This window comes from Schistocerca americana, chromosome 1 (genome assembly GCF_021461395.2).
Source record: "Schistocerca americana isolate TAMUIC-IGC-003095 chromosome 1, iqSchAmer2.1, whole genome shotgun sequence".
NCBI lineage: Eukaryota > Metazoa > Arthropoda > Insecta > Orthoptera > Acrididae > Schistocerca > Schistocerca americana.
Window position 1 is genome coordinate 1,030,365,481 of NC_060119.1, and position 20,686 is coordinate 1,030,386,166.

A 20,686-nucleotide genomic window follows, 5' to 3' on the forward strand; every position below is an offset into this window, starting at 1 on the left:
GGTAAACCAGTGTCACACCATTTACTTAATCTGTACTCGAAATATGTGAAATGCTTCAGTGTATGAGCCATGGTGAGGCAAGTGCTTCAGCAATTTTTAAAAATTGAAATATTGACAAAATAGTCAATGACTGAAAATATAATATAGATGGATTAAAAGAATCTACTCCCTATGCAGTAGCAGGAGAAAACACATATAAAAGATGCAGAAATGTGCAAGCTTCTGAAGCCATGGTAGAAGGGAAATGAAGAGCGATGAAGTTAAAGGACTAGCAAGATTTAGGAAATGGGAAGTTATAGAAAAGTTGCCCAGAACCCTTGGTCAGGCGAGACGTACTGAACTATTACTATTTTCCATTTGCTGTTATTTTATATTCCTGATTTCATTTTTATATTGTTGCTTTTTTTTGCAGTTTTAACAAACTGGTTTGGTTTCCATCTCTTTCCACCATAGTAATTCTATTTACCCATCTGACAACTGCAACTCCTGTCTTTTAGTCCTCCACTCAGAAATTCTTCTTCTGTTAAGTAAGTCCAATTTTTTATTAAGATGACTTCCTCATGTTCCGTATTCCACCCTCCATCAGGAATCACCTCTCTCAGCCTGTTAATCTGCCCCTGTTAACCTGTACCCTCTAACATACCCTCTAAACACCATTAGTGAGCTCATGTATTTCCAGCACCTCAAGATCTCTCTTCAGTTTTTCCAATAAGTTATCAATAACTGATATTTCTTTTGTTGTGGAGCATTTACTTTGTGTTGTCTATGTGAAATCTGATTACCATATTTGATATTCCATGTTCCACAAAAGAATAAAAAGTAAATGAAGATTTGAAAATAAAATTCAAATAAAAATCACAAAAGTGACAAGGCAAGAACACAGTATTACACTTTTTCTGTGAGCTACTGAGAAATAGTTTCATATATTCACAACCCAAAAAGCAATAATAATTTTTAATATATGAAATGTGGAGAAGTTATTTGTGTAAACATGAAACAATATTTTAGCTTTCTTTCTTTTATTCAACAAACTAAACTGAATAAAAATGAAACAATAACAATTATTCAAAGTACAATCTGATTTGGTGTATAATAACTTCATTGTGTAAAATACTGTATCAAAAATATGACTCCAAATGTGAACTATGAAACAAATTATGCTGCTGCATTGTTTCAGAGGAAATAGCAACATCATACTGCACTGGCCAGCAATGAGAGGAAGTCAGTTTTTCCAAAACATTAAATCTGATTCTAAATTACTCACATATTATGTTTTATAAATTATTATTATAATAAAAATGAAAATAAACAAAAGCTTGTATTTAACAGAACACACATATTAAATAACTTATAAAGTATTTGTATTTATTGACAGATCTCAGTGTTGATGCAGTTATGGATAACACTATATCCTGACCACTCACTACTGTATAGTTATAATGGATGGCGATATTTAAAACAAATCCAGACTGTTTGCAAGAAAATAAATATTCGATCTATTCAGCAGAAAAAAAAGCTGACTAAAAACTAAGATCTTCCAGCTTAATATAGTACAATATGTTGATATGTAAAATACAGTCTTTGTTTAAAAGATTGTAAACAAGGAACTTTATTTAAATAATTGATAGCTATTTCTTTGTCTCACTGAAATTTCTTCATTATATCTGTAATACTCACTATGAAGAACATTAATTTCAAGTCCCACTATAAGAAAATTCCTTTTGAGCATTTTCAGTAATTAGTAGGTATAACCTTGCAGATAATTGTTTCAGCACAAAATAAAATGGCCAAAACTGGATATCACTTGCCAATCAACTTGTCATATGTATAACATTAAAAATTTGTGCCTCCTGTGTGGTGAATGACAGATTTTTTGACCACCACTAACATTTTTATTTTAACATGAGAACAATGGTTTCATTTCAAGTGCCTCTACTGTGCTTTGTATTTTTTTCCTTTATTAAATAGAATTTGAGATTATCATTGGCTGTAATTAAATTAACCATAACTTGAATAAAAAGAAGGGAATTAATCATAGTAATTTTAAAAAGTACAAAATATTCAAGCATACGTAAGAAGTCAATTTTTCAGGTTGTTATTCTAAGTACAGAATTAAAATTCAAACTAAGTAAAATATTTCAGTGTAGTCATTTCTTTGCACAAACAGTATGACCTACAGCCCTTTGAAACTCATTTATATTCTTTTGGAGTCAAAAAGAGTACACCTGTAATCATATAGAGTACACCTTCTTAAAATACTGCCATAGAAACCTGTTACACTAGATAAAATTACAAAAAATATTGTGTAATATTTTTCAAATAACAATACTTAACAAGGAAAAAAATACATGTGTCAAAAGTTTAAAGGAACTACAATGTGGTTGTAACTCTTTGAACAAGAGTACCTGAGTAATACAATTATTTCAAATGGAAGAATGGCAACTGGGTCACTCCAGAGCAGCAAATCCTTTACAGTTAAAAAAATAAATAGCTATAACTTTACATTATGTAGCAAATTACTGATACACTTTAAGTTTCACAAAAGGTTATGGTACTTTCAGTTTAGTACCTTTGTAAAGCAAAGTCAAGATACTGCAAGGAACTTAGCAAGAAAAACTGAGCAGTTTCCACTGACATGCAATAAAGTTGCAGAATTAATACTAGGTGCATTGATGTTCAAAATTTGTGCATTTTAAAATTGTAACAGTCTTAAAAGTAAAACCCATTTCATTTTGTAAAAAATATTGCTTTTCATGTGTCTTGAATCGACCCATTCTAAAATGGCAGTTTTACAATACTGAAAAACTAGGCAAAATCGACTCCAGTGTCCAGAAGCTCTCTTAACATTACTGATGCTTTGTGTGGAAGAATCCTGAGGAACAGAAAAAAAAAAAAAAATCACAGATATCAACATTCACACACAAGAAGAAGGAGTAGTAGTAGAAGATGATGATGGTGGTGATGATGAAACATTTCATTAACAAAATTTTACATATCATGTACGATTTATCAGTGACTATTTCTCATTTTATGATGCTATAATTTATTAGACTGTTACAGAAGTACAGTATGTCATCTAGAAAAGCTGTTTCACTGATGAATCATTACAATACTATCATGCAGCAGCCACTTTTTGGAAGTGTCATGCAGATGTACAATTGTTCTGGTTAAGAATGTGTGAAAGTCAAATTCAGTTGATTGGCGTATGAAAATGATGGCAGTGTTTATAAATATGAACATATTCAAAATAAATTTTGTGCATGAAATTCAGGCAGTGACTACATCTTTTTCATTTTCATTGTTTGTGCATAAAAAACAATTACATGACATGGAAAATATTGCCCCCTACCCATTTGTGTGCATAGTTTCCATGCATTACATCAACTTGGACTTTCCTTTCCGAATTATCTTTGAATTTCTACCATTCAGTCTCGTATAGACCACTAACAAGTTCCAAATGCTTACGTTCAAGATTTCCTTTAACATCATAAAAATAGCATGGTAGGCATATAACTGCAGAAAAACTTTTGGAATTCGCACCATTAACTACACTCTGTAAAATTTAAAATTGAATAGCCCCTGACACAAATTAAATGGTATACAATGCTTTACAACATAGCCCCAACACTTGCAGGTTGTTCCTTCTGTGTGAAAACCTACCTTAAAAGGGTAAAATAAATGCTACCTCTGTGATGTTAGAGGAAAGGCTACTTTTCAACTGCAAAATAGTGACAACTGCATCAGGACGACAAAAAACAAACAGAAAGAAGAAGAAACTGACATCAAATCTTGACCTAGATGATTAAGTCAAGAAATGAGAAACAGAAAGGGGAAAAGTATATGCTGTGGAAAGTCTTAGTCAGAATACGAGACAAGATAATACTTTTCTGAAACTTTCTACAATTATATAAACTGATGTGTTTAGAAACTCAAAGATTTTATGGCATCTACACACCATAAAAACATCCATCCATACATCTAAGAAGTTTCTACAAATCTTCACTCAGGAGGGACAGAAGAAATTGATAATGAGTAAAAATCAAGGGTTAGAAATGAAATGAAGCTGAAGGTTTATTTTATTGATTTTTCTATTCTGAAATTTCCATTACCACAATTAATAAATGAGAAATTATAAGTTATTAGTCTTTTCAATTGAACTGTTCTCCAACACAACGAAAATATGAGACAGAACTGCTGACCAGTACACACCTTCAAAAGGCAGAATTTGTTGTTGTCCCAGCAGTAGCAATACTGATAAGACACTTATAAAAGCAGAAGTGATAAACTTCCTTACTTTCAGAACTAAAAGTCCCTTCATCCCGAAGGAGAGAAGGATAGGTTGGGAGAAAAAGAAAGGGGGAGGGGGGTGGGGGGCAGGTCACTCAGGGATCTACCTTTAGTGAGGACAAGAGTGGACAAAAGGTAGTCCACATGACAGACAGTTATCAAATACTTCAAAAGTATCAGAAACTAATATGTCTAAAAACAATGATGATGTAACTTACCAAACGAAAGCGTTGGTATGTTGATAGAGACACAAACACACACACACACACAAAATTCATGCTTTTGCAACCCATGGTTGCTTCATCAGGAAGCTTTTCCTGATGAAGCAACCGTGGTTTGCAAAAGCTTGAATTTTGTGTGTGTGTTTGTGTCTCTATCAACATACCAACGCTTTCGTTTGGTAAGTTACATCATCTTTGTTTTTAGATATGTTTTTCCCACATGGAATGTTTCCCTCTATTATATTCGTATCAGAAACTAATTATTTTATGTGGAAATAACAGTGGGAAACAAACATGCAAACAAATAAAATAAATGATATGTTATTAAAAATGAAACTAAAATATGCAAAAATAATGTGAGAGCCAGAGCACATATATTGCTCTATTTTCTTAGTTAGCACATCTCACTCCAGTTTTTCACCTTAGAAAAATTTTTCAATATTCACTTTTATTTTTCAAAATATAGTCAAAAACTTACCTTAGTATTCTGCTAATGTACAACAGATAACCTGGAATACTAACTTCTGTGTAATTCCTTCTCATTCCTGAAATTATTTGCCTTGCTGCATCTTTGGGATAAATTGTTCCAAAATAGCTAGGTATTCTGAAACAAACATAGAAATGTACATTTGATTAGCTCTCCCAGAAGATAATTTCCACTGCAGATGTTATGAAACCCTTTGGAACGTCAATCAATAATGATACCAGTGAATTCAGTACTTTTAATACTCATGTTGCAGTAAGTACTAAAAACAACAAGCTGCATAGGCACTTAATAATTTATTTTCTTAATTTCACACAATTTCAGAATTTTTCCTTTCGTATGCAGTACTGTCAAATGGAAGGTGCTGCCACCAGAATGTTAGTCTGAGATGCCACCTGAGCAGAAAATTAACACTTGGCTGACTGCTTAAGTTATGAAAAAAAGAGGCATTTTTGACCCAGGTTCAAAACAATGTCACTACTGAATGAGCAGAATGAGTTTAGCTCTAATTGGTCTCTTGGAATGTTTCAAGAATTGCTGATTTACCTCAACTGCTTTTACCAACAATGGGTGCTCTGGCACTCCAAATGTCATTGGGGCCGGCAACACTATGACTGCTTGACTTGCAGGAGCCCATGACACAGCACCCTAGTGAGAGGCTGCTCATCCTTGTGCCAGAGGAACTGCACCACTTAATTATATTTTATGCTCTGATCAAATTTCACTTTTTAAAAATGTTATGTAAATCTTTATTGAGTGAATATAAATACTTTAGGATTAATCCTGCTATCTTCCTTAAAAAATCTGTACACACATGGCATCTGAACGGCATGACGATTATAAATTCTTAAAAATTATTCTAATTTTAAATGTAGGTTTACTTGTTACAAAATAAACAAATATTACAGTATTACATGCCAACAATCTCACCAATGATGTAAGATCTGGACCTGAATGATATGTTGTGCAATAGTGTTTTACTTAGTGTATAAACTGTCAATCATGGGAGAAATTACAATAGAGTTTTACTAAGAATTCCACAATTTGGGCAGTGGTATCTAACGTGAGCTTCACAAACATGTTTATTACAATTTGAGCACTTCATGGTGTCTTGATGTAACAACTTGATAGACAGAATTTGCATCTGGCATGTTTGCAGGTTTGGCTGCCACTGCTGAAGCTTGGTGTTGATTGACTTCCTGTTTGTATTCTTCTAACAATGGCCGCTGACTGTTCATTTCCTGGCAGCATTTTTCTAGCTTCAATGTAAGGAGTAATTAAAGGTTTTTCCAATTCATCGAGAAATACCCTTCTTTTGCCAATAATATTTTTTTCCAACCTGGATTTATTTCTTTCCACAGCACAAAAGCATTGTAGGCAGAAGTATCAACAATACTGTAGAAGATGATCATTAGCCAGCAGGTGGTTTTCCTCTTGCATGAGTAGGTGCCAAAAAGCTGTCCAAAGTGTCAACTGCTCCCTTACTTGCATTGTAATCCAACATCATTTTTGGTTTCTTGTCCACAATCTGCTTGTTCTTCCTAGAAATGTAAAACACTATCGTGGTACCCTCAGTAAAACTAACTTTTAAGTGTGAATATCTTCTTTACTTGATATATTATTAGAGAGTCAGGTTTATTTTTTCTCACCATCCCCAGCATCAAAAGATGTATTGTGACAAGTCCTTAGCTTAATACACATGATGTGAAGAAATTGTCATGTGTGACATTTTGCCCTATTAGCTCATGTGTCAGATCCATGACAACCCTCACACCTTGATATTCCTCAGGTGCTTCCAAGGTAATTTCCCCGTATAGATATGTGCCTTCAAAACATAAGAAGTAGCACTATCACACAATGACAAAACAGAGTCTGCTAGAAAAATGTACACACACTTCAAGGAATGAGAAGTATTACTGATGTATTATTTTATGTTTAATAACTGATCAGACATGTTGTACAACCTTCAGTTTAGCACATAGTTACTTTAAATGTTCACCGTTGGTTGCTATACACATAACACAACAACGAGCGGTCACCTCAACTACATCAGTCAATGTTACAGTCGAGATCGCTGCACATGTTGCTGGTAATCTCCTGGCGAAGTTCCTCCAGCTTGCGTGGCTTACGTCGATAGACCTTATCTTTTACAGTTCCCAACACGTAAAAGTCCATTAGATCTGGCAACTGTGGATGGAACTCCAATCCAATGCTTCAGAAAATTGCCATGCAGAAAAACTCGTACGGCTAGGTGGTCATGTGGTAGCGCTCCTTCCTGTTGGTAGAAGACCCCCTTCATCAGTTCCACAAAGCGCACGTATACCTGACATAATTGATGTGTGTAACATTTCCAGGTACACTTCTCCAGTTCTACTAAGCCCCTAGATGATAGTCCACACCACACATGAACCCCTGGTAGATTGACCACTTTATCCACATAAACATGCGGATTTTCCAGCACCCAGTTCTTCCATTAAGTTTAAATTGTTCCTCGTCACTCCACACTGCCTTCGTCACAAATTATTCATCATCAGTTATCATTTTCTGATACCATTCGCAAAATTGCATTTGGCGGTCAGGACCGTCATCATTAATTGCATGCAGTAATTGTGGAATGTAAACTTTGCACTTTGTAGCTTTCAGAATTCTTTGTACACTTGTACTCACGTGCACATTGCGTGGCAGACTTTTGTGGAAAATTAAGAAATGTTTATAACACGAGAGCCGATGAAGCAGGACTTGTAGCTGTACGCTGTCTTCCTGATCATCTTTCGTGAATATCACAAATCGTTCCTTGCAATTCAAACTTGTCAATGATGTGTTTAATTGTTAGGCAGGTTGGCGGTTCTGCTTCAGACTCCTGCCTCCACTGACGTTGTACTGCAACAGTATTATCAAACTTGAAAAACCACTTCACAATACATCTGCTTGAATGTCAAGCGTGCTCCAGCCATGTTGTGTTCTCAATACCGAGAAGAAAGTACTTTTGTTGAGCCAAAGACCATACTACACCACACTTTTAACTCAAATCAAATGACAATTTCTTGATAGATCCTTACAAAGAGTATGTACATTTTGCTGGCGGACTCTGTATTTTGAGGGTTTGCACAGTACATATTTTTTGAACAGATGTCTTGAGAAAGCCACCAGATGTTCATCCATGGCTACATTTTTACCAAGATAATAAAGTTTTGGAAGTATTTCCTCCCACTTATCCCACAGAACTCTTAGAGGTGCTAACTTGTCATCATTCATTCTTTGTGCTCTTCAGTCAGACTTGTCATCAAAATGTAACACATGTGAGATGTAACAGAACTGTTTCAGTGATACAACAGGAAAGATGGCTCTATCTGTTTCTGCATCCCATAGGCACTTTGTTGAGTCATCAATAATGCTTCCCAATTAACTCCATAAATTCTTCAAACTTCAATATTAGTCATTTCCACCACAATACTCTGAATGTTGTCATTCATTGTAACTCGAAATACTCTGGTGATAGCATATCTTGTTGGACCACAAGTCAGCTTTAGAACATTTGCACTAAATGCTCTTCCAGTTTGTGGAAAATACTCCAAGCTCCATGTGATTTTTTGTCTTTGGACTGAATCAGTTCAGCAGCACCTCACATTGTCATCTGATGTATCAGTATCTAAAGTCTCTTCTAAATCAGATGAAGGATAAATATTGTCATTGTTTTTCGTCAGAAATATTCTTCTCTTGTCAGATGCATTTACAAATGCTTCCAATTGCTCATTGGAAAGAACTCATTTTGTCATGATAGCCACACAGAAACTACTACAACAGGTACACAAACTGCATCTGTATACAACAGTTGATAAAATGTAACTGTTGGCAATAATGTGCTATAATAATTCAAATGCAATCATCAACTTGCATTGTTGCATAACCTTCGCACATTTCAACAACAAGGAATCAGATACTTACTATCTCATAGAAAACCATTATGCATATTCCTCAGGCATTTAGAAATCAGACTTATGATATTTGTACATTCTGAAAATTTTAATGCTCCCTGGGTCACACTGACCCAAGAAAGACAAATCTAAAAAATTAACTTTTAGCAAAGAAGAGAAAATTTTAAGAGATTAGTTTGACAGTGCCGAAGACCAAGAGATGCTCGTAGTTACTAAGATAGGCATTTTAGAGCCTATCCTTACTAGAAATATTTTTTTTTTTTTTTGCTTTGAATGATCATCCCTGTCACAGCCACGAATATTCACCATTCCTCCTAGAACACCCTGTATATTTCTTCTACTGTCTGAACTCTTGAAGCAGATCAAAACAATAACAACTCAGTCTTTTCACATCTAAGAATGAAGAAACATGCTTTCAGTCTGTATGAAGGACGATAAAAACAGCTTATACTATAAAGATGTTGTAGAAATTTCTAGAAGAATGTAAATACTTTTGGATTAAAGGAGACCACTCACCCAAAAGCAGAAGCTCTGAGTTGTCGATAGGTACACACAAAAAGAACGCAAATTTGCTACAATTGGGAGTCATCCTTTCACGAGCTAGAGTGAAATGCACAAAAAAAAATGCCGACCCCCCCCCCCCCTCCACACACACACACACACACACACACACACACACACACACACATATTCTCTCTGTTCCCTACATGGTATCAGCTGGACTAAGAGTGCCAGTGTTGCATTTTGGCAGGTGGATTAGGTTGTGGTGGGGGTTGTGTCAGGTCAGGTGGGGTGGTGGTAAAGGTAGATGGAGGCTGGAGCCAGGGAGTGGTATTGGAAGCAGGTGGCTAATGGCTCAGAGGGAGACAGCTGGTTTGCTGGTTAGGAATGTGGCAGGTGCAGGTGGCAGGTATACAGATCAGGCACGTAATACACAACTGTAGAAGAACGTAGGGAGCGGTGCACGCTGAAGGTGATGTAGGGAGGTGAATTGGGAGTAGGTGACAGGTTACAGGAAGGGGAAACTACTGGGTGGAGGGTGTGCTACAGTGGGTTACACGAAATTGAGGTCGGGACAACTTCTGGAATAAAGGATGTGTTGTAAGGATAACTTCCATCCATGCCGTTTAGCATTGAAGTTTTTATGATACTACTGAGATGAGAGAGTCAACTCAGGATTACAGTCTGTCCTCTTAATTAGTACTCTGTCATGTTGACAAGATGCAGTATTCCCATCGTTAACCCACTCTTTCTCCCTGTTTCCTTTCAGCTTTATCATCATATGCCCTAGAAGAAAAATCCACAATTAAAATTGTTGCACAAATTTATAATCTATCAGGCCTGCTTCTAAAATGGTTTCACTTTTTTCTTGTAGGTCTCCTTCTTACAATCTGTCTTTAAATCCTCAAACTGAGCATTATTTATCATTCTACTACATGTATTACATTAAGTGTTCTTCATGGTCAATTCTTGTTGTTGTTTTGTTGTTGTGGTCTTCAGTCCTGAGACTGGTTTGATGCAGCTCTCCATGCTACTCTATCCTGAGCAAGCTTCTTCATCTCCCAATACGTACTGCAGCCTACATCCTTCTGAATCTGTTTAGTGTATTCATCTCTTTGTCTCCCTCTATGATTTTTACCCTCCATCCTGCCCTCCAATACTAAATTGGTGATCCCTTGATGCCTCAGAACATGTCCTACTAACCGATCCCTTCTTCTTGTCAAGTTGTGCCACAAACTCCTCTTCTCCCCAATCCTATTCAATACTTCCTCATTAGTTACGTGATCTACCCATCTAATCTTCAGCATTCTTCTGTAGCACCATATTTCAAAGGCTTCTATTCTCTTCTTGTCCAAACTATTTATCATCCACGTTTCACTTCCATACAAGGGTACACTCGATACAAATACTTTCAGAAACAATTTCCTGGCATTTAGATCTATACTCGATGTTAACAAATTTCTCTTCTTCAGAAATGCTTTCCTTGCTATTGCCAGTTTACATTTTATATCCTCTCTACTTCGACCATCATCAGTTACTTTGCTCCCCAAATAGCAAAACTCCTTTACTACTTTAAGTGTCTCATTTCCTAATCTAATTCCCTCAGCATCGCCCGACTTAATTCGACTACATTCCATTATCCTCGTTTTGCTTTTGTTCATGTTCATTTTATATCCTGTTAGTGGCTACTTTTACATCAAAATCACTTAATGTTGTTCCCTGTTAAAATACATTAGCAATTTCACTATGCTCTTCTACTCTCAATGAGAACTTGACTGTAACAGTCAAAAATTGGACAACAACTCTTCAGTGTCCCTGGTTAGAATTGCCTGACAAAGTCAACAGTAAAGCCTCCAATTAATTCAGCAGAATTTTATCATCTCCCTCTAACTGCTCTGTGAAGCTGAAAATGAGATCTCTCTTTTTCTATCAATGAAAGACACACCATACAACAGTGTGTTTATAACATCACAATATTTTAGTTTGCCAAGTAAAATTTCATGACCTGCAAAACCAAAAACCTCAGTACAGTTTCATGAAATCTCAACATTTCATTTGTGAGTGATCCACCTAAGAAGCAATCAATAACTTCCGTTCAGTAAAGTGTGTTAGTATGTTCTTTAAGACAAAATAGGTTGCAATACGATTTAAATGTGTGGCTTGAATAGTGCACTCAGTCTAAAGCAGCTTTAAAATACAACTTTTGAAATCTGTGAGTGAACAGAGGAAATAACACGAAAACAACACAGTTACTACAATATTACCTTAGCCTGATGTCCTTTGCCTGCTCCCTGCTGACAATGAATGGATATATGTGAACCAGTGTCATATAAATATTATTTGACATTTTTGCTGTTCGGAGCTCCTCTGAAAGTGATTCCATTAAACCCTGCACAGCATACTGGGATGCACTCATCGATATATGCTGCTTAACACCAGCAAGGCCAGTTACAGATGACAGTGCAACAATGTGTCCATCATTCTTCTCTACCATCTCTTGCAGAAATGCTTCTAGAAGCTTAAAAGAAACAGTTACTTGATAACTTAATTCCTTACAAATTTCTCTAAACTAAATCTTGTTATAGGTAATAATCAAATTGGCAATGTTATAATACCTTGACCACTCATTACCCATATCAGTAATGGGAAGTAACTGCACTACACTGAAGGACAGCAAAGGGCAGGTACACAGAGTTAAACAAAGCATTGGGTACTAAGTGTCGGTTTTGATCTGTGGCTTTACAATAGGATGGCATTTGGCATCATACACAGGGGGAGTATTTGAAAGTTGCTGTGCAAGATTACTTAGGCATTTCAAAGCAGGTTTTTTCCTTCAGATTATGCTCTCTTATAGTAAATTTCGATTTCACAAAAATTATTGTGTGTTTTGTTATTTGGTCATTGCTCACACTAATTGTATGATGGATCAGAAAATGAGGTTTAACAGCAGTATGCTGACAGAGAAGATGTGCGAGCACTGTAACTATCCTTCAGAAATAACATTAGATTTGTTAACAGTAGGTTTGATCAACAAGCGAGTATTAGGGAGACGCTTTGTGAACTGAATTGCAATCCTCGGAGAGAAGATCACTTTCTTTTTGCAAAATGCTAATGAGAAAATTTAGAGAATGGGTACTTGAAGTTGACTGTAGAACTATTCTGCTGCCACCAAGGAACATTTTGCATAACGACCATGAAGATAAGAGAAATTAGAGCTCATGTGGAGGCAGGAAATCTTTTTTCCCTTGCTCTACTTACAAGTGGAACAGGAAAGAAAATGATCAGCGGTGGTACACAGTATTCATTCACCATTCGGTAAATCATGGAGTGTGTTCGTAGCTGTAGATGTAATGGCAGATTATCAAACAATGGGAACTCCAGGTAGGAATATCAACAATGTAGGAAATGAGAGATTTCTGTTTACCATAAAGAAGACATGTTAAGCTGCAGACAGGCACAATTAAAAGACACTTACATAAAGATTTCGGCCACAGCCTTCATCAGGAAAAAAGAAACATACACCATTCACACACACCTAACAGACACACGACCACCAATTCCAGTTGAGGCGTGCTTGGTTGTACATCTGTGAATGGTGTATGTTTCTCTTTTGCTGATGAAGGCTGTGGCTAAAAGCTTTAAGTAAGTGTGTTTTAATTGTGAATGTCTGCAACTTAATGTTTCTTCTTTATGGTAAACAGCAATCTATCGTTTTCCTACGTTGTTAATGGCAGATTGATATAAAGAAATGTGGAAATTTTGCGAAAATAATTAAAGTTGACCCAACCTTTATCAGTGATAGTCATATGTGGCACTGTTAGGAGAACAATGTGTGGCAATCACTTCAGTAAGGAACATTGTTCAAAACAATATAGGCAGGCATCCATGACAGTGTTTATTTGACTTTTTGTTCACATACAAGGTTTTTTGGCCACTAGATAGCTGCCAGTGATTAGATACAAAAGGAGAGAGTAAGATGTGTAAGTATTTTCTGTTTGTAATGATTTATTTTGAAAGGTGTTTTTTTTTATTTTCTAACATAATTTTAGTTTGTGTTGTTTTTTGTGTAGGAAAATGAATAGCTGCTGGTGGAGAGTTTTTTATTTTTGTGGAGGGGTGGGGGACAGAAAGTGGGAGTTGCTGTTTGGAAGCAATTAGATGAGGTAAGTACTTTATTTTGTTTTATCTATTTAATGTATTTTTGTTTTGGATATTGGCTCATGTTACATTCTTTTGGTTTTGCTTTTCACTAGTCTACGTTTTTTTGTACATAGGTCTTTTAATCTTTGACAAGCAAGTATGATGTGAGCGACTGTTTACTCTGTTTTTCGATTTTATTCTGAATCTTTTACATCTATTTGGTGGGTACTGTGGGCTTCATTTTAGCTTTATAGATAAATTGAGTTAATATACCAAATGTACATTAACATTGGTGTTATTTTGTTTGTTTGTGGAAATAGATTTTTCATGCTTGAGGGGTGTCATGGAGATCATTTTAGCTACATATGTTAAGTGCGTATAACAATACTGGTCTTATGTAATTGGCTTGTTACTTATCAGATAGTGATTTTTCACGTTTGGTTGGTTCTGTGGAGTCCATTTTAGCCATATGGAACAGGTGTACATAACAATTTCAGTGTTGCCATTGTAAATGACTCATTATTGTCCTGATAACACTACAGGATTGGTTGTTGAGTTAATTTTAAGCTATAGAGGCTAACTGAAGACAATAACAATTTTGTTATGTTTTGAGAGTAGGATTTTGTTTAATATTGTCGTTCCATATTTGACAAGTGGAGGGGGTTATTTGTCTCCTCCCCAAAACCCCATATTCCCAAATGTCCTGTTACTTATGTACTGATTTTTAGATTATTTTGAATATACATTTTCTGATGCATTTACTGTTATCGTGTCTCCATTATAAATGTAAAGTGACTTCATGGCTGCCGTATTGGATAATAATATTGGTTATACAGGGTGATTCAAAAAGAAGACCACAACTTTAGGAATTTAAAACTCTGCAACGACAAAAGGCAGAGGTAAGCACTATCTGTCGGCGAATTAAGGGAGCTATAAAGTTTCATTTAGTTGTACATTTGTTCGCTTGAGGCGCTGTTGACTAGGCGTCAGCGTCAGTTGATGCTAAGATGGCGACCGCTCAACAGAAAGCTTTTTGTGTTATTGAGTACGGCAGAAGTGAATCGACGACAGTTGTTCAGCGTGCATTTCGAACAAAGTATGGTGTTAAACCTCCTGATAGGTGGTGTATTAAATGTTGGTATAAACAGTTTACAGAGAATGGGTGTTTGTGCAAAGGGAAAAGTTCTGGACGGCCGAGAACGAGTGATGAAAATGTAGCACGCATCCAGCAAGCATTTGTTCGCAGCCCAGGAAAATCGACTCGCAGAGCTAGCAGAGAGCTGCAAATTCCACAATCAACTGTATGGAGAGTCCTACGAAAAAGGTTAGTTATGAAACCTTATCGTCTGAAATTGGTTCAAGCACTGTCTGCAGCTGATAAGATTAAAAGAATCGATTTCTGTGATTTTATCCTTGCTCAAATGGAAACAGATGAATCTTTCGTTTCAAAGATTGTGTTTAGTGATGAAGCAACTTTCCACACTAACGGGAAAGTCAACTGTCACAATGTCTGTATATGGGGCACTGAGAATCTGCAGGAAACAACTCAGTATGAACGTGACTCGCCTAAGGTGAATGTTTTCTGTGCCATTTCTGCCAATAAAGTTTTTGGTCCCTTTTTCTTCGAAGGTGCTACTGTAACTGGACTACAGTATCTGTAGATGTTAGAGAATTGGCTGTTCCCTCAGCTCGAACAAGAAGCACAACAATTCATATTTCAGCAGGATGGAGCGCCACTACATTGGCACTTATCTGTCCGTAAATACCTGAACGTCAACTACCCGAGGCGATGGATCGGCCGCCAGACAGCCCATGACAGAGCACTTCATCACTGGCCTCCAAGAAGCCCTGATCTTACCCCCTGCGATTTTTTCTTATGGGGGTATGTTAAGGATATGGTGTTTCGGCCACCTCTCCCAGCCACCATTGATGATTTGAAACGAGAAATAACAGCAGCTATCCAAACTGTTACGCCTGATATGCTACAGAGAGTGTGGAACGAGTTGGAGTATCGGGTTGATATTGCTCGTGTGTCTGGAGGGGGCCATATTGAACATCTCTGAACTTGTTTTTGAGTGAAAAAAAAACCTTTTTAAATACTCTTTGTAATGATGTATAACAGAAGGTTATATTATGTTTCTTTCATTAAATACACATTTTTAAAGTTGTGGTATTCTTTTTGAATCACCCTGTATTCCTCATTATATATGGGTCAAAGCTGATGACCAGTACTTAAGATTAGATTCAGTTTCTGTTCGATAGACCATAAAATGAGATGATTCTCATTGGTGCGGAATGTTTCGTACCGCTTAAATACACTGAGTAACTCGGTACGGCTGAAATTACTAGTTCATTGATGCTACCAACTCACAAATAAAAATGCAATATGGGTTGATCTTTGGCCCACTGATTAGACTGTTCAGAAACAGGCAGTACCTTATGCTTCTTCACCTTCAGTGTTTTTTGCCATTTGTGCGTAAACACGAAAGTACTCACAGTTCAACAGTAAAGACTCGCCAAATGTGATTCATAGAGATTATTCTAGACATATTGCTCTACATATTTCCAATAAATAATTTGCTGTGTATCTCACACTGAATGGCATTAAATATTTGTACTTTAAATATTAGATCCACAGATACTGACCCAAAAATATGACATTACACAGACATCAACTGTTCTCCTGACTTCCTGTTCAGTTCTATAAATATAGGACTGAGGACTTGGAAGAGCACAGCAATGTATTATACCTGTTACATGGCCAATGTTTTTCTTTATTTCACTTGCCATTTTCAGAACCTAGAAGATAATAACAACAGTTATTAACATGAGTGTGCAGTGTTTATGACAAAACTTAATGAAAAGCAGTAATTAGTAGTCATAATAAACAATCCAGCAAGTAACTTTAGCGTGTGCTGATACAAAGTTTATCCCTGGAGTCACTTCCAGCATCTTGTTACCCTATGTCATTTACTAAATATGGATTTAGTGCACTGAGCGTCAAAAATAATTCTGTACACTTTGTGTGTCATATTATGTGGTGTACAACTCTTACCCACAAGTCCTCTTATCACTCACACACAAAAATGAACATTAGCAGGGAAAGAGAGGGTGATGGTCACACTGAGTGGGTGTAATGACATGTATATTTGAAAAGCATGGTGTTATTTAATTTATGCTTCCCATTGTGAAGTTCTGCATTATCTTGAGGAAAGTAACTAATGAAGTGTAGAAACTGAGAGGACACTATGCTAAATTCCTCCTTGCAAGAAAAAACACTCAAATGTTTTGAACATTACAGACCTTTACGAGACAGTGTTTTTACATACTTTATGTGATATTATCCTCCTCCTACCACAGTTATGACTGGGGGAGGGAGAACACCTTGATGTTCAGCTTGTACTACCACACTGTTAGCAAATATTGTATATGAAACAGTAGCTAATGGCAAGTCATATTAAAGTGAAACACTGACATGTGAATTACTTACTTATGTCAAAGTTTCTGATCTATGAATCAAATTACATACAGATTGTATAACATGGAAAAATCATTAATGAGCAAAACCATTTTGATATTTTTTTAAATATACACTATACTGTCTTCTGTTTGCAAGTAACACATCATGGTGAACAAAATGACATTGTAAATGGGTTTCCTGATACCTCTAAAATAACGGTAAAACAGGAAACAGACTATCGAAAATGAATATATTTACCAAATATAGTATTAGTTTGAAATATGGTGTTATTAATACAGTTAGAGAGTGCAACTAACTTGTAAAAAGTTCCATTTCTGCCTCTACAGCTCAATAATGAACAACAAAAAGGGAATGTGTTTAAATTTTACACGTTAGTCGTTAGCAGATCCACGTTATCTGCCATGCTTACCTGTTCCCTGTCCGAGACGTCGCAAATACAGCTAAATGCTCTTCCAGTGGTGCTATATTTGTTTGCGGCTGATACTGTAGCTAAATTCATCTTCTCGTTAATATCAACACAAATGACAACAGCTCCTAGGGATGTTAGTTGCAGTGCAATTTCACGACCAACTCCACGACCTGTACCTACGACCTAATTCACAACCAAATGACAAACATATGAAAAAATAGAATTAAGATATGAGCCAAGATGTAAGCCTCATACCAAGATGATCTGCCCCAACACAGGCTTCTCCTTGACAGGTATAATTGTGCGATACATCATTTCAATCACTGCAAACGAACAGGCGACAACGACACGCGCTAAATCCCACCACAGCACCGCAAGAGAATATACGAATAGCAGCATATTTTGATGCTCACTGAACGTTAGAGGCAGTTATAAGTAAAATAAACCGCATTAGCGCAATGTACACCTTATACTGCAACCAGTTCCCTCCCTGAGTTATTAACGCTACAGAAACTGATGCCACACGACCCGCTTTCCCGTGCGCTAGTATGAAAGTAGGTCTTCGACGCGGTGTCCTAATTGTTCTTATGCTTCTCACTCCGTGACAACAAAGATACTGTTGCTTTAGTAAACTAGAAAACATTCTATCGGAGAACACGACTTACAATAAGGCTTGCATGTACTTTCTCAAGCAGTTAAACAAACCACAGTATGACACAGTTTAATCAGAGCGCCTTTTATCGCTAGTGTTGACAAATAACAGCGTATTCCACTGTTGCTTGGTCTACATCTAAGTAATCGATAGGTCGAATTTTACGAGTATCTGTCACTTCTAATCATGTATGAAGCATAAAAATCACCACTTAATGGATCTGGTAAGTATACTTTGTAAGTAATAGCTTTTCGTCATGTTTGTCGTTTGTTTTTACTGTCAGTCAATAACCAAAAATAAAAAAGAAATTTACAGCCATAAGATTAAGAAAAAGAACTACATCAATCATGGTGGTTTTCTGAAACTAAAAACAAATACGAGAAAAGGACCATAGTTTCAGAAACTGCAAAACAATTATGAATCTCGATAAGTGTAAATGTTGAAAAATACAATGTAGTAATATTCTTGATGTGCAATGAGGCAACAGTGTAAATCGTCACCGCTGCAATGATGCTCTGGTTTCGATGGTAACGTCATAACGTGAGTGTATACATCTTTATACTCTGCGATCTACGTTGCGTTGTCATATCGTTGTAGTATCTTCGATAAGCTTGTGGTTGTCGGCATTATATAGAGAAATGAAGAGCATTATGGCAGTATTTGTTTGCTGTTTTCTGCGTCAAAGAATATTTATACTCTAACACCAAATCTTGTAGATGTAGATTAAACGAGGTTTTTATTTTTCATAAAAACGGTCAGGTTCTTGTAGAAGTGTCATTTTTAATCACCTACGAAACATCTACCTGCGATCGAAAAGTACATCTCGTGTTCTTCTTCCGTTTGTTCTAAATTACTTCTGAAGGGAAAAAAATCTTTTTTCACCAGTGGCAGGCAGAATAAACAATCACTCAGGCAAAGAACGGTGCTCCATAGTTTTTTAATATTTACAGCTGGCAGTTTCATTGATGGCTGATTATTGGCAGGGAATCGATCGACAGTAGTGATGGTGTATAATGATTTTGAACTGTTATTGATGACTGACTTATAACAGGAATATTCTAATGACAACTATTTAATCTCCGTTTTGGAGTCGAATATTTGTTTAATCTCCGTACAATTAGCAGACATTTTAGGCCTAAGCAGCGCAAGGAATGCTTTATGCTGAAGAGTATTTCAGTGTGATTTCTTATTAAATAACGAGACACCTGGTAAAAGTTACATACATCCATAGAGATTAATTATGCTTTGTTATCTCTTCAAGGCCCCTACGTCCATCTGTCATAAGTAAAAAAGGTTGCTTTGTATTGTGTAAAAGAAATTCGTCATACTGTGGCATCTAAAGCTCTCTTGTAACTCTCTTAAAATAAGAACATAAGTTTAGCCGATTTTACATCTGTCATTGACCTTGTGATTAATTACGAGCAAAAATGAATATCAAATTTTAGGGAGATTTTTCAGCGCCAGCTTCCAGAGAGCAGCGGCATTACCTTCCGACCGCGGACGCAGTAAGATTTTCAGTTTCAGATCAACAGACGGCTCGGGAGGTAATACTTCGTTGATTGTTTTGCACCGACCCCCCCCCCCCCCTTAGTACTGTAGCTTCACTATTTTTCGGGTGCTTTGCCGGCATGCGTGCAAAATCTGTTCTGTAATGATATATACGGCACTGCTAATTTTAATAATTATTATTACCAAAAACAAAAGTAAAAGAATTGTGATACAGTATAAAAACAAGTACGACGCTATAATGACAGACTTTGTTATGTTATGTGGAGCTTCTATTAGGAGTAAACGTAATGCCCAGTGCTGTATTCCTAATGAAAAGAACGGGAAGGGGGGAGGTTGGGGACTTACATTATGAAGACCACAGAAGTTGGACTATCCCTCAGACTGCTGCACATGTAGGTGAGCTTTTTGTATTGGTTGTCCTCGGCATGCCCATTTGCTTCGAACCCTACTTTGATATAGTCCTCGGCATTCATAGATGAAGTGGAGTCCCACAATTAAAATAAACTTTGAAGATGATAGCAAACAGAAAGCAAATTCCGCAATATTATCATAACTAACATAAGTCCATTTTGCTGAAGCCTGTTTCACAGTCCGATGGACTTATAGGGAGTGCCTCAACACAGACAAAAAGTGGTTTCAGGTTTTCGGGAATGTTCTCTGCACTGTTATCTATATAATCGCTGAAACCTTCTCTTAGATTTTTAAAAGAACGAAGAAACCGACCACACATTTTTCTTATATCTTCTTTCCCTTCTAGCCATGGATTTGCAATGTCAAAGAACCATTTTATACTATCCAAAATATCAATCTCTTTCATGAAAGATCTGAATTCTTGAATGTCATTTGAAATTAGTCTTTGCCTTAAATTGTCACTAAGGCTCTGACAGAATTGTTTCATATTAATTGGTATAGTCATTCTGGTTGATTCTCATCTGGGTACTAGTGAAATGTCTTTGAAGCGACCTTCTGAAGCTTTCTTTGCTTCCTTCAAGCGAGCAGCTGGAAGTTTCTTGAATTTTTCAGTGTTCGTAGAACGGAGACGGTACGTTGCCGGACATGGGTTCCTA

General features: G+C 36.5%; 1 protein-coding gene across 3 annotated transcripts; it reads right to left on the reverse strand.

The window, feature by feature from the left end:
* Positions 1-1,083: 1,083 nt before the first annotated feature.
* Positions 1,084-17,999, reverse strand: LOC124549117 (short-chain dehydrogenase/reductase family 16C member 6-like). Of its 3 annotated transcripts, none has more exons than XM_047125219.1 (6): positions 17,714-17,999; positions 17,459-17,641; positions 16,215-16,367; positions 11,693-11,946; positions 4,987-5,112; positions 1,084-2,872 (listed from the first exon to the last, which is right to left on the reverse strand). In XM_047125219.1, the coding sequence occupies exons 1-6, from the start codon at positions 17,855-17,857 to the stop codon at positions 2,806-2,808; spliced, it is 927 nt and encodes a 308-aa protein (XP_046981175.1). In that variant the 5' UTR covers positions 17,858-17,999; the 3' UTR covers positions 1,084-2,805. The 3 variants fall into 3 exon arrangements, with proteins under 3 accessions (XP_046981175.1, XP_046981177.1, XP_046981176.1); XM_047125220.1 differs by lacking the exons at positions 1,084-2,872; positions 4,987-5,112 and adding exons at positions 5,209-6,252; positions 9,308-9,320; XM_047125221.1 differs by lacking the exon at positions 16,215-16,367.
* Between the last annotated feature and the right edge of the window lie 2,687 nt (positions 18,000-20,686).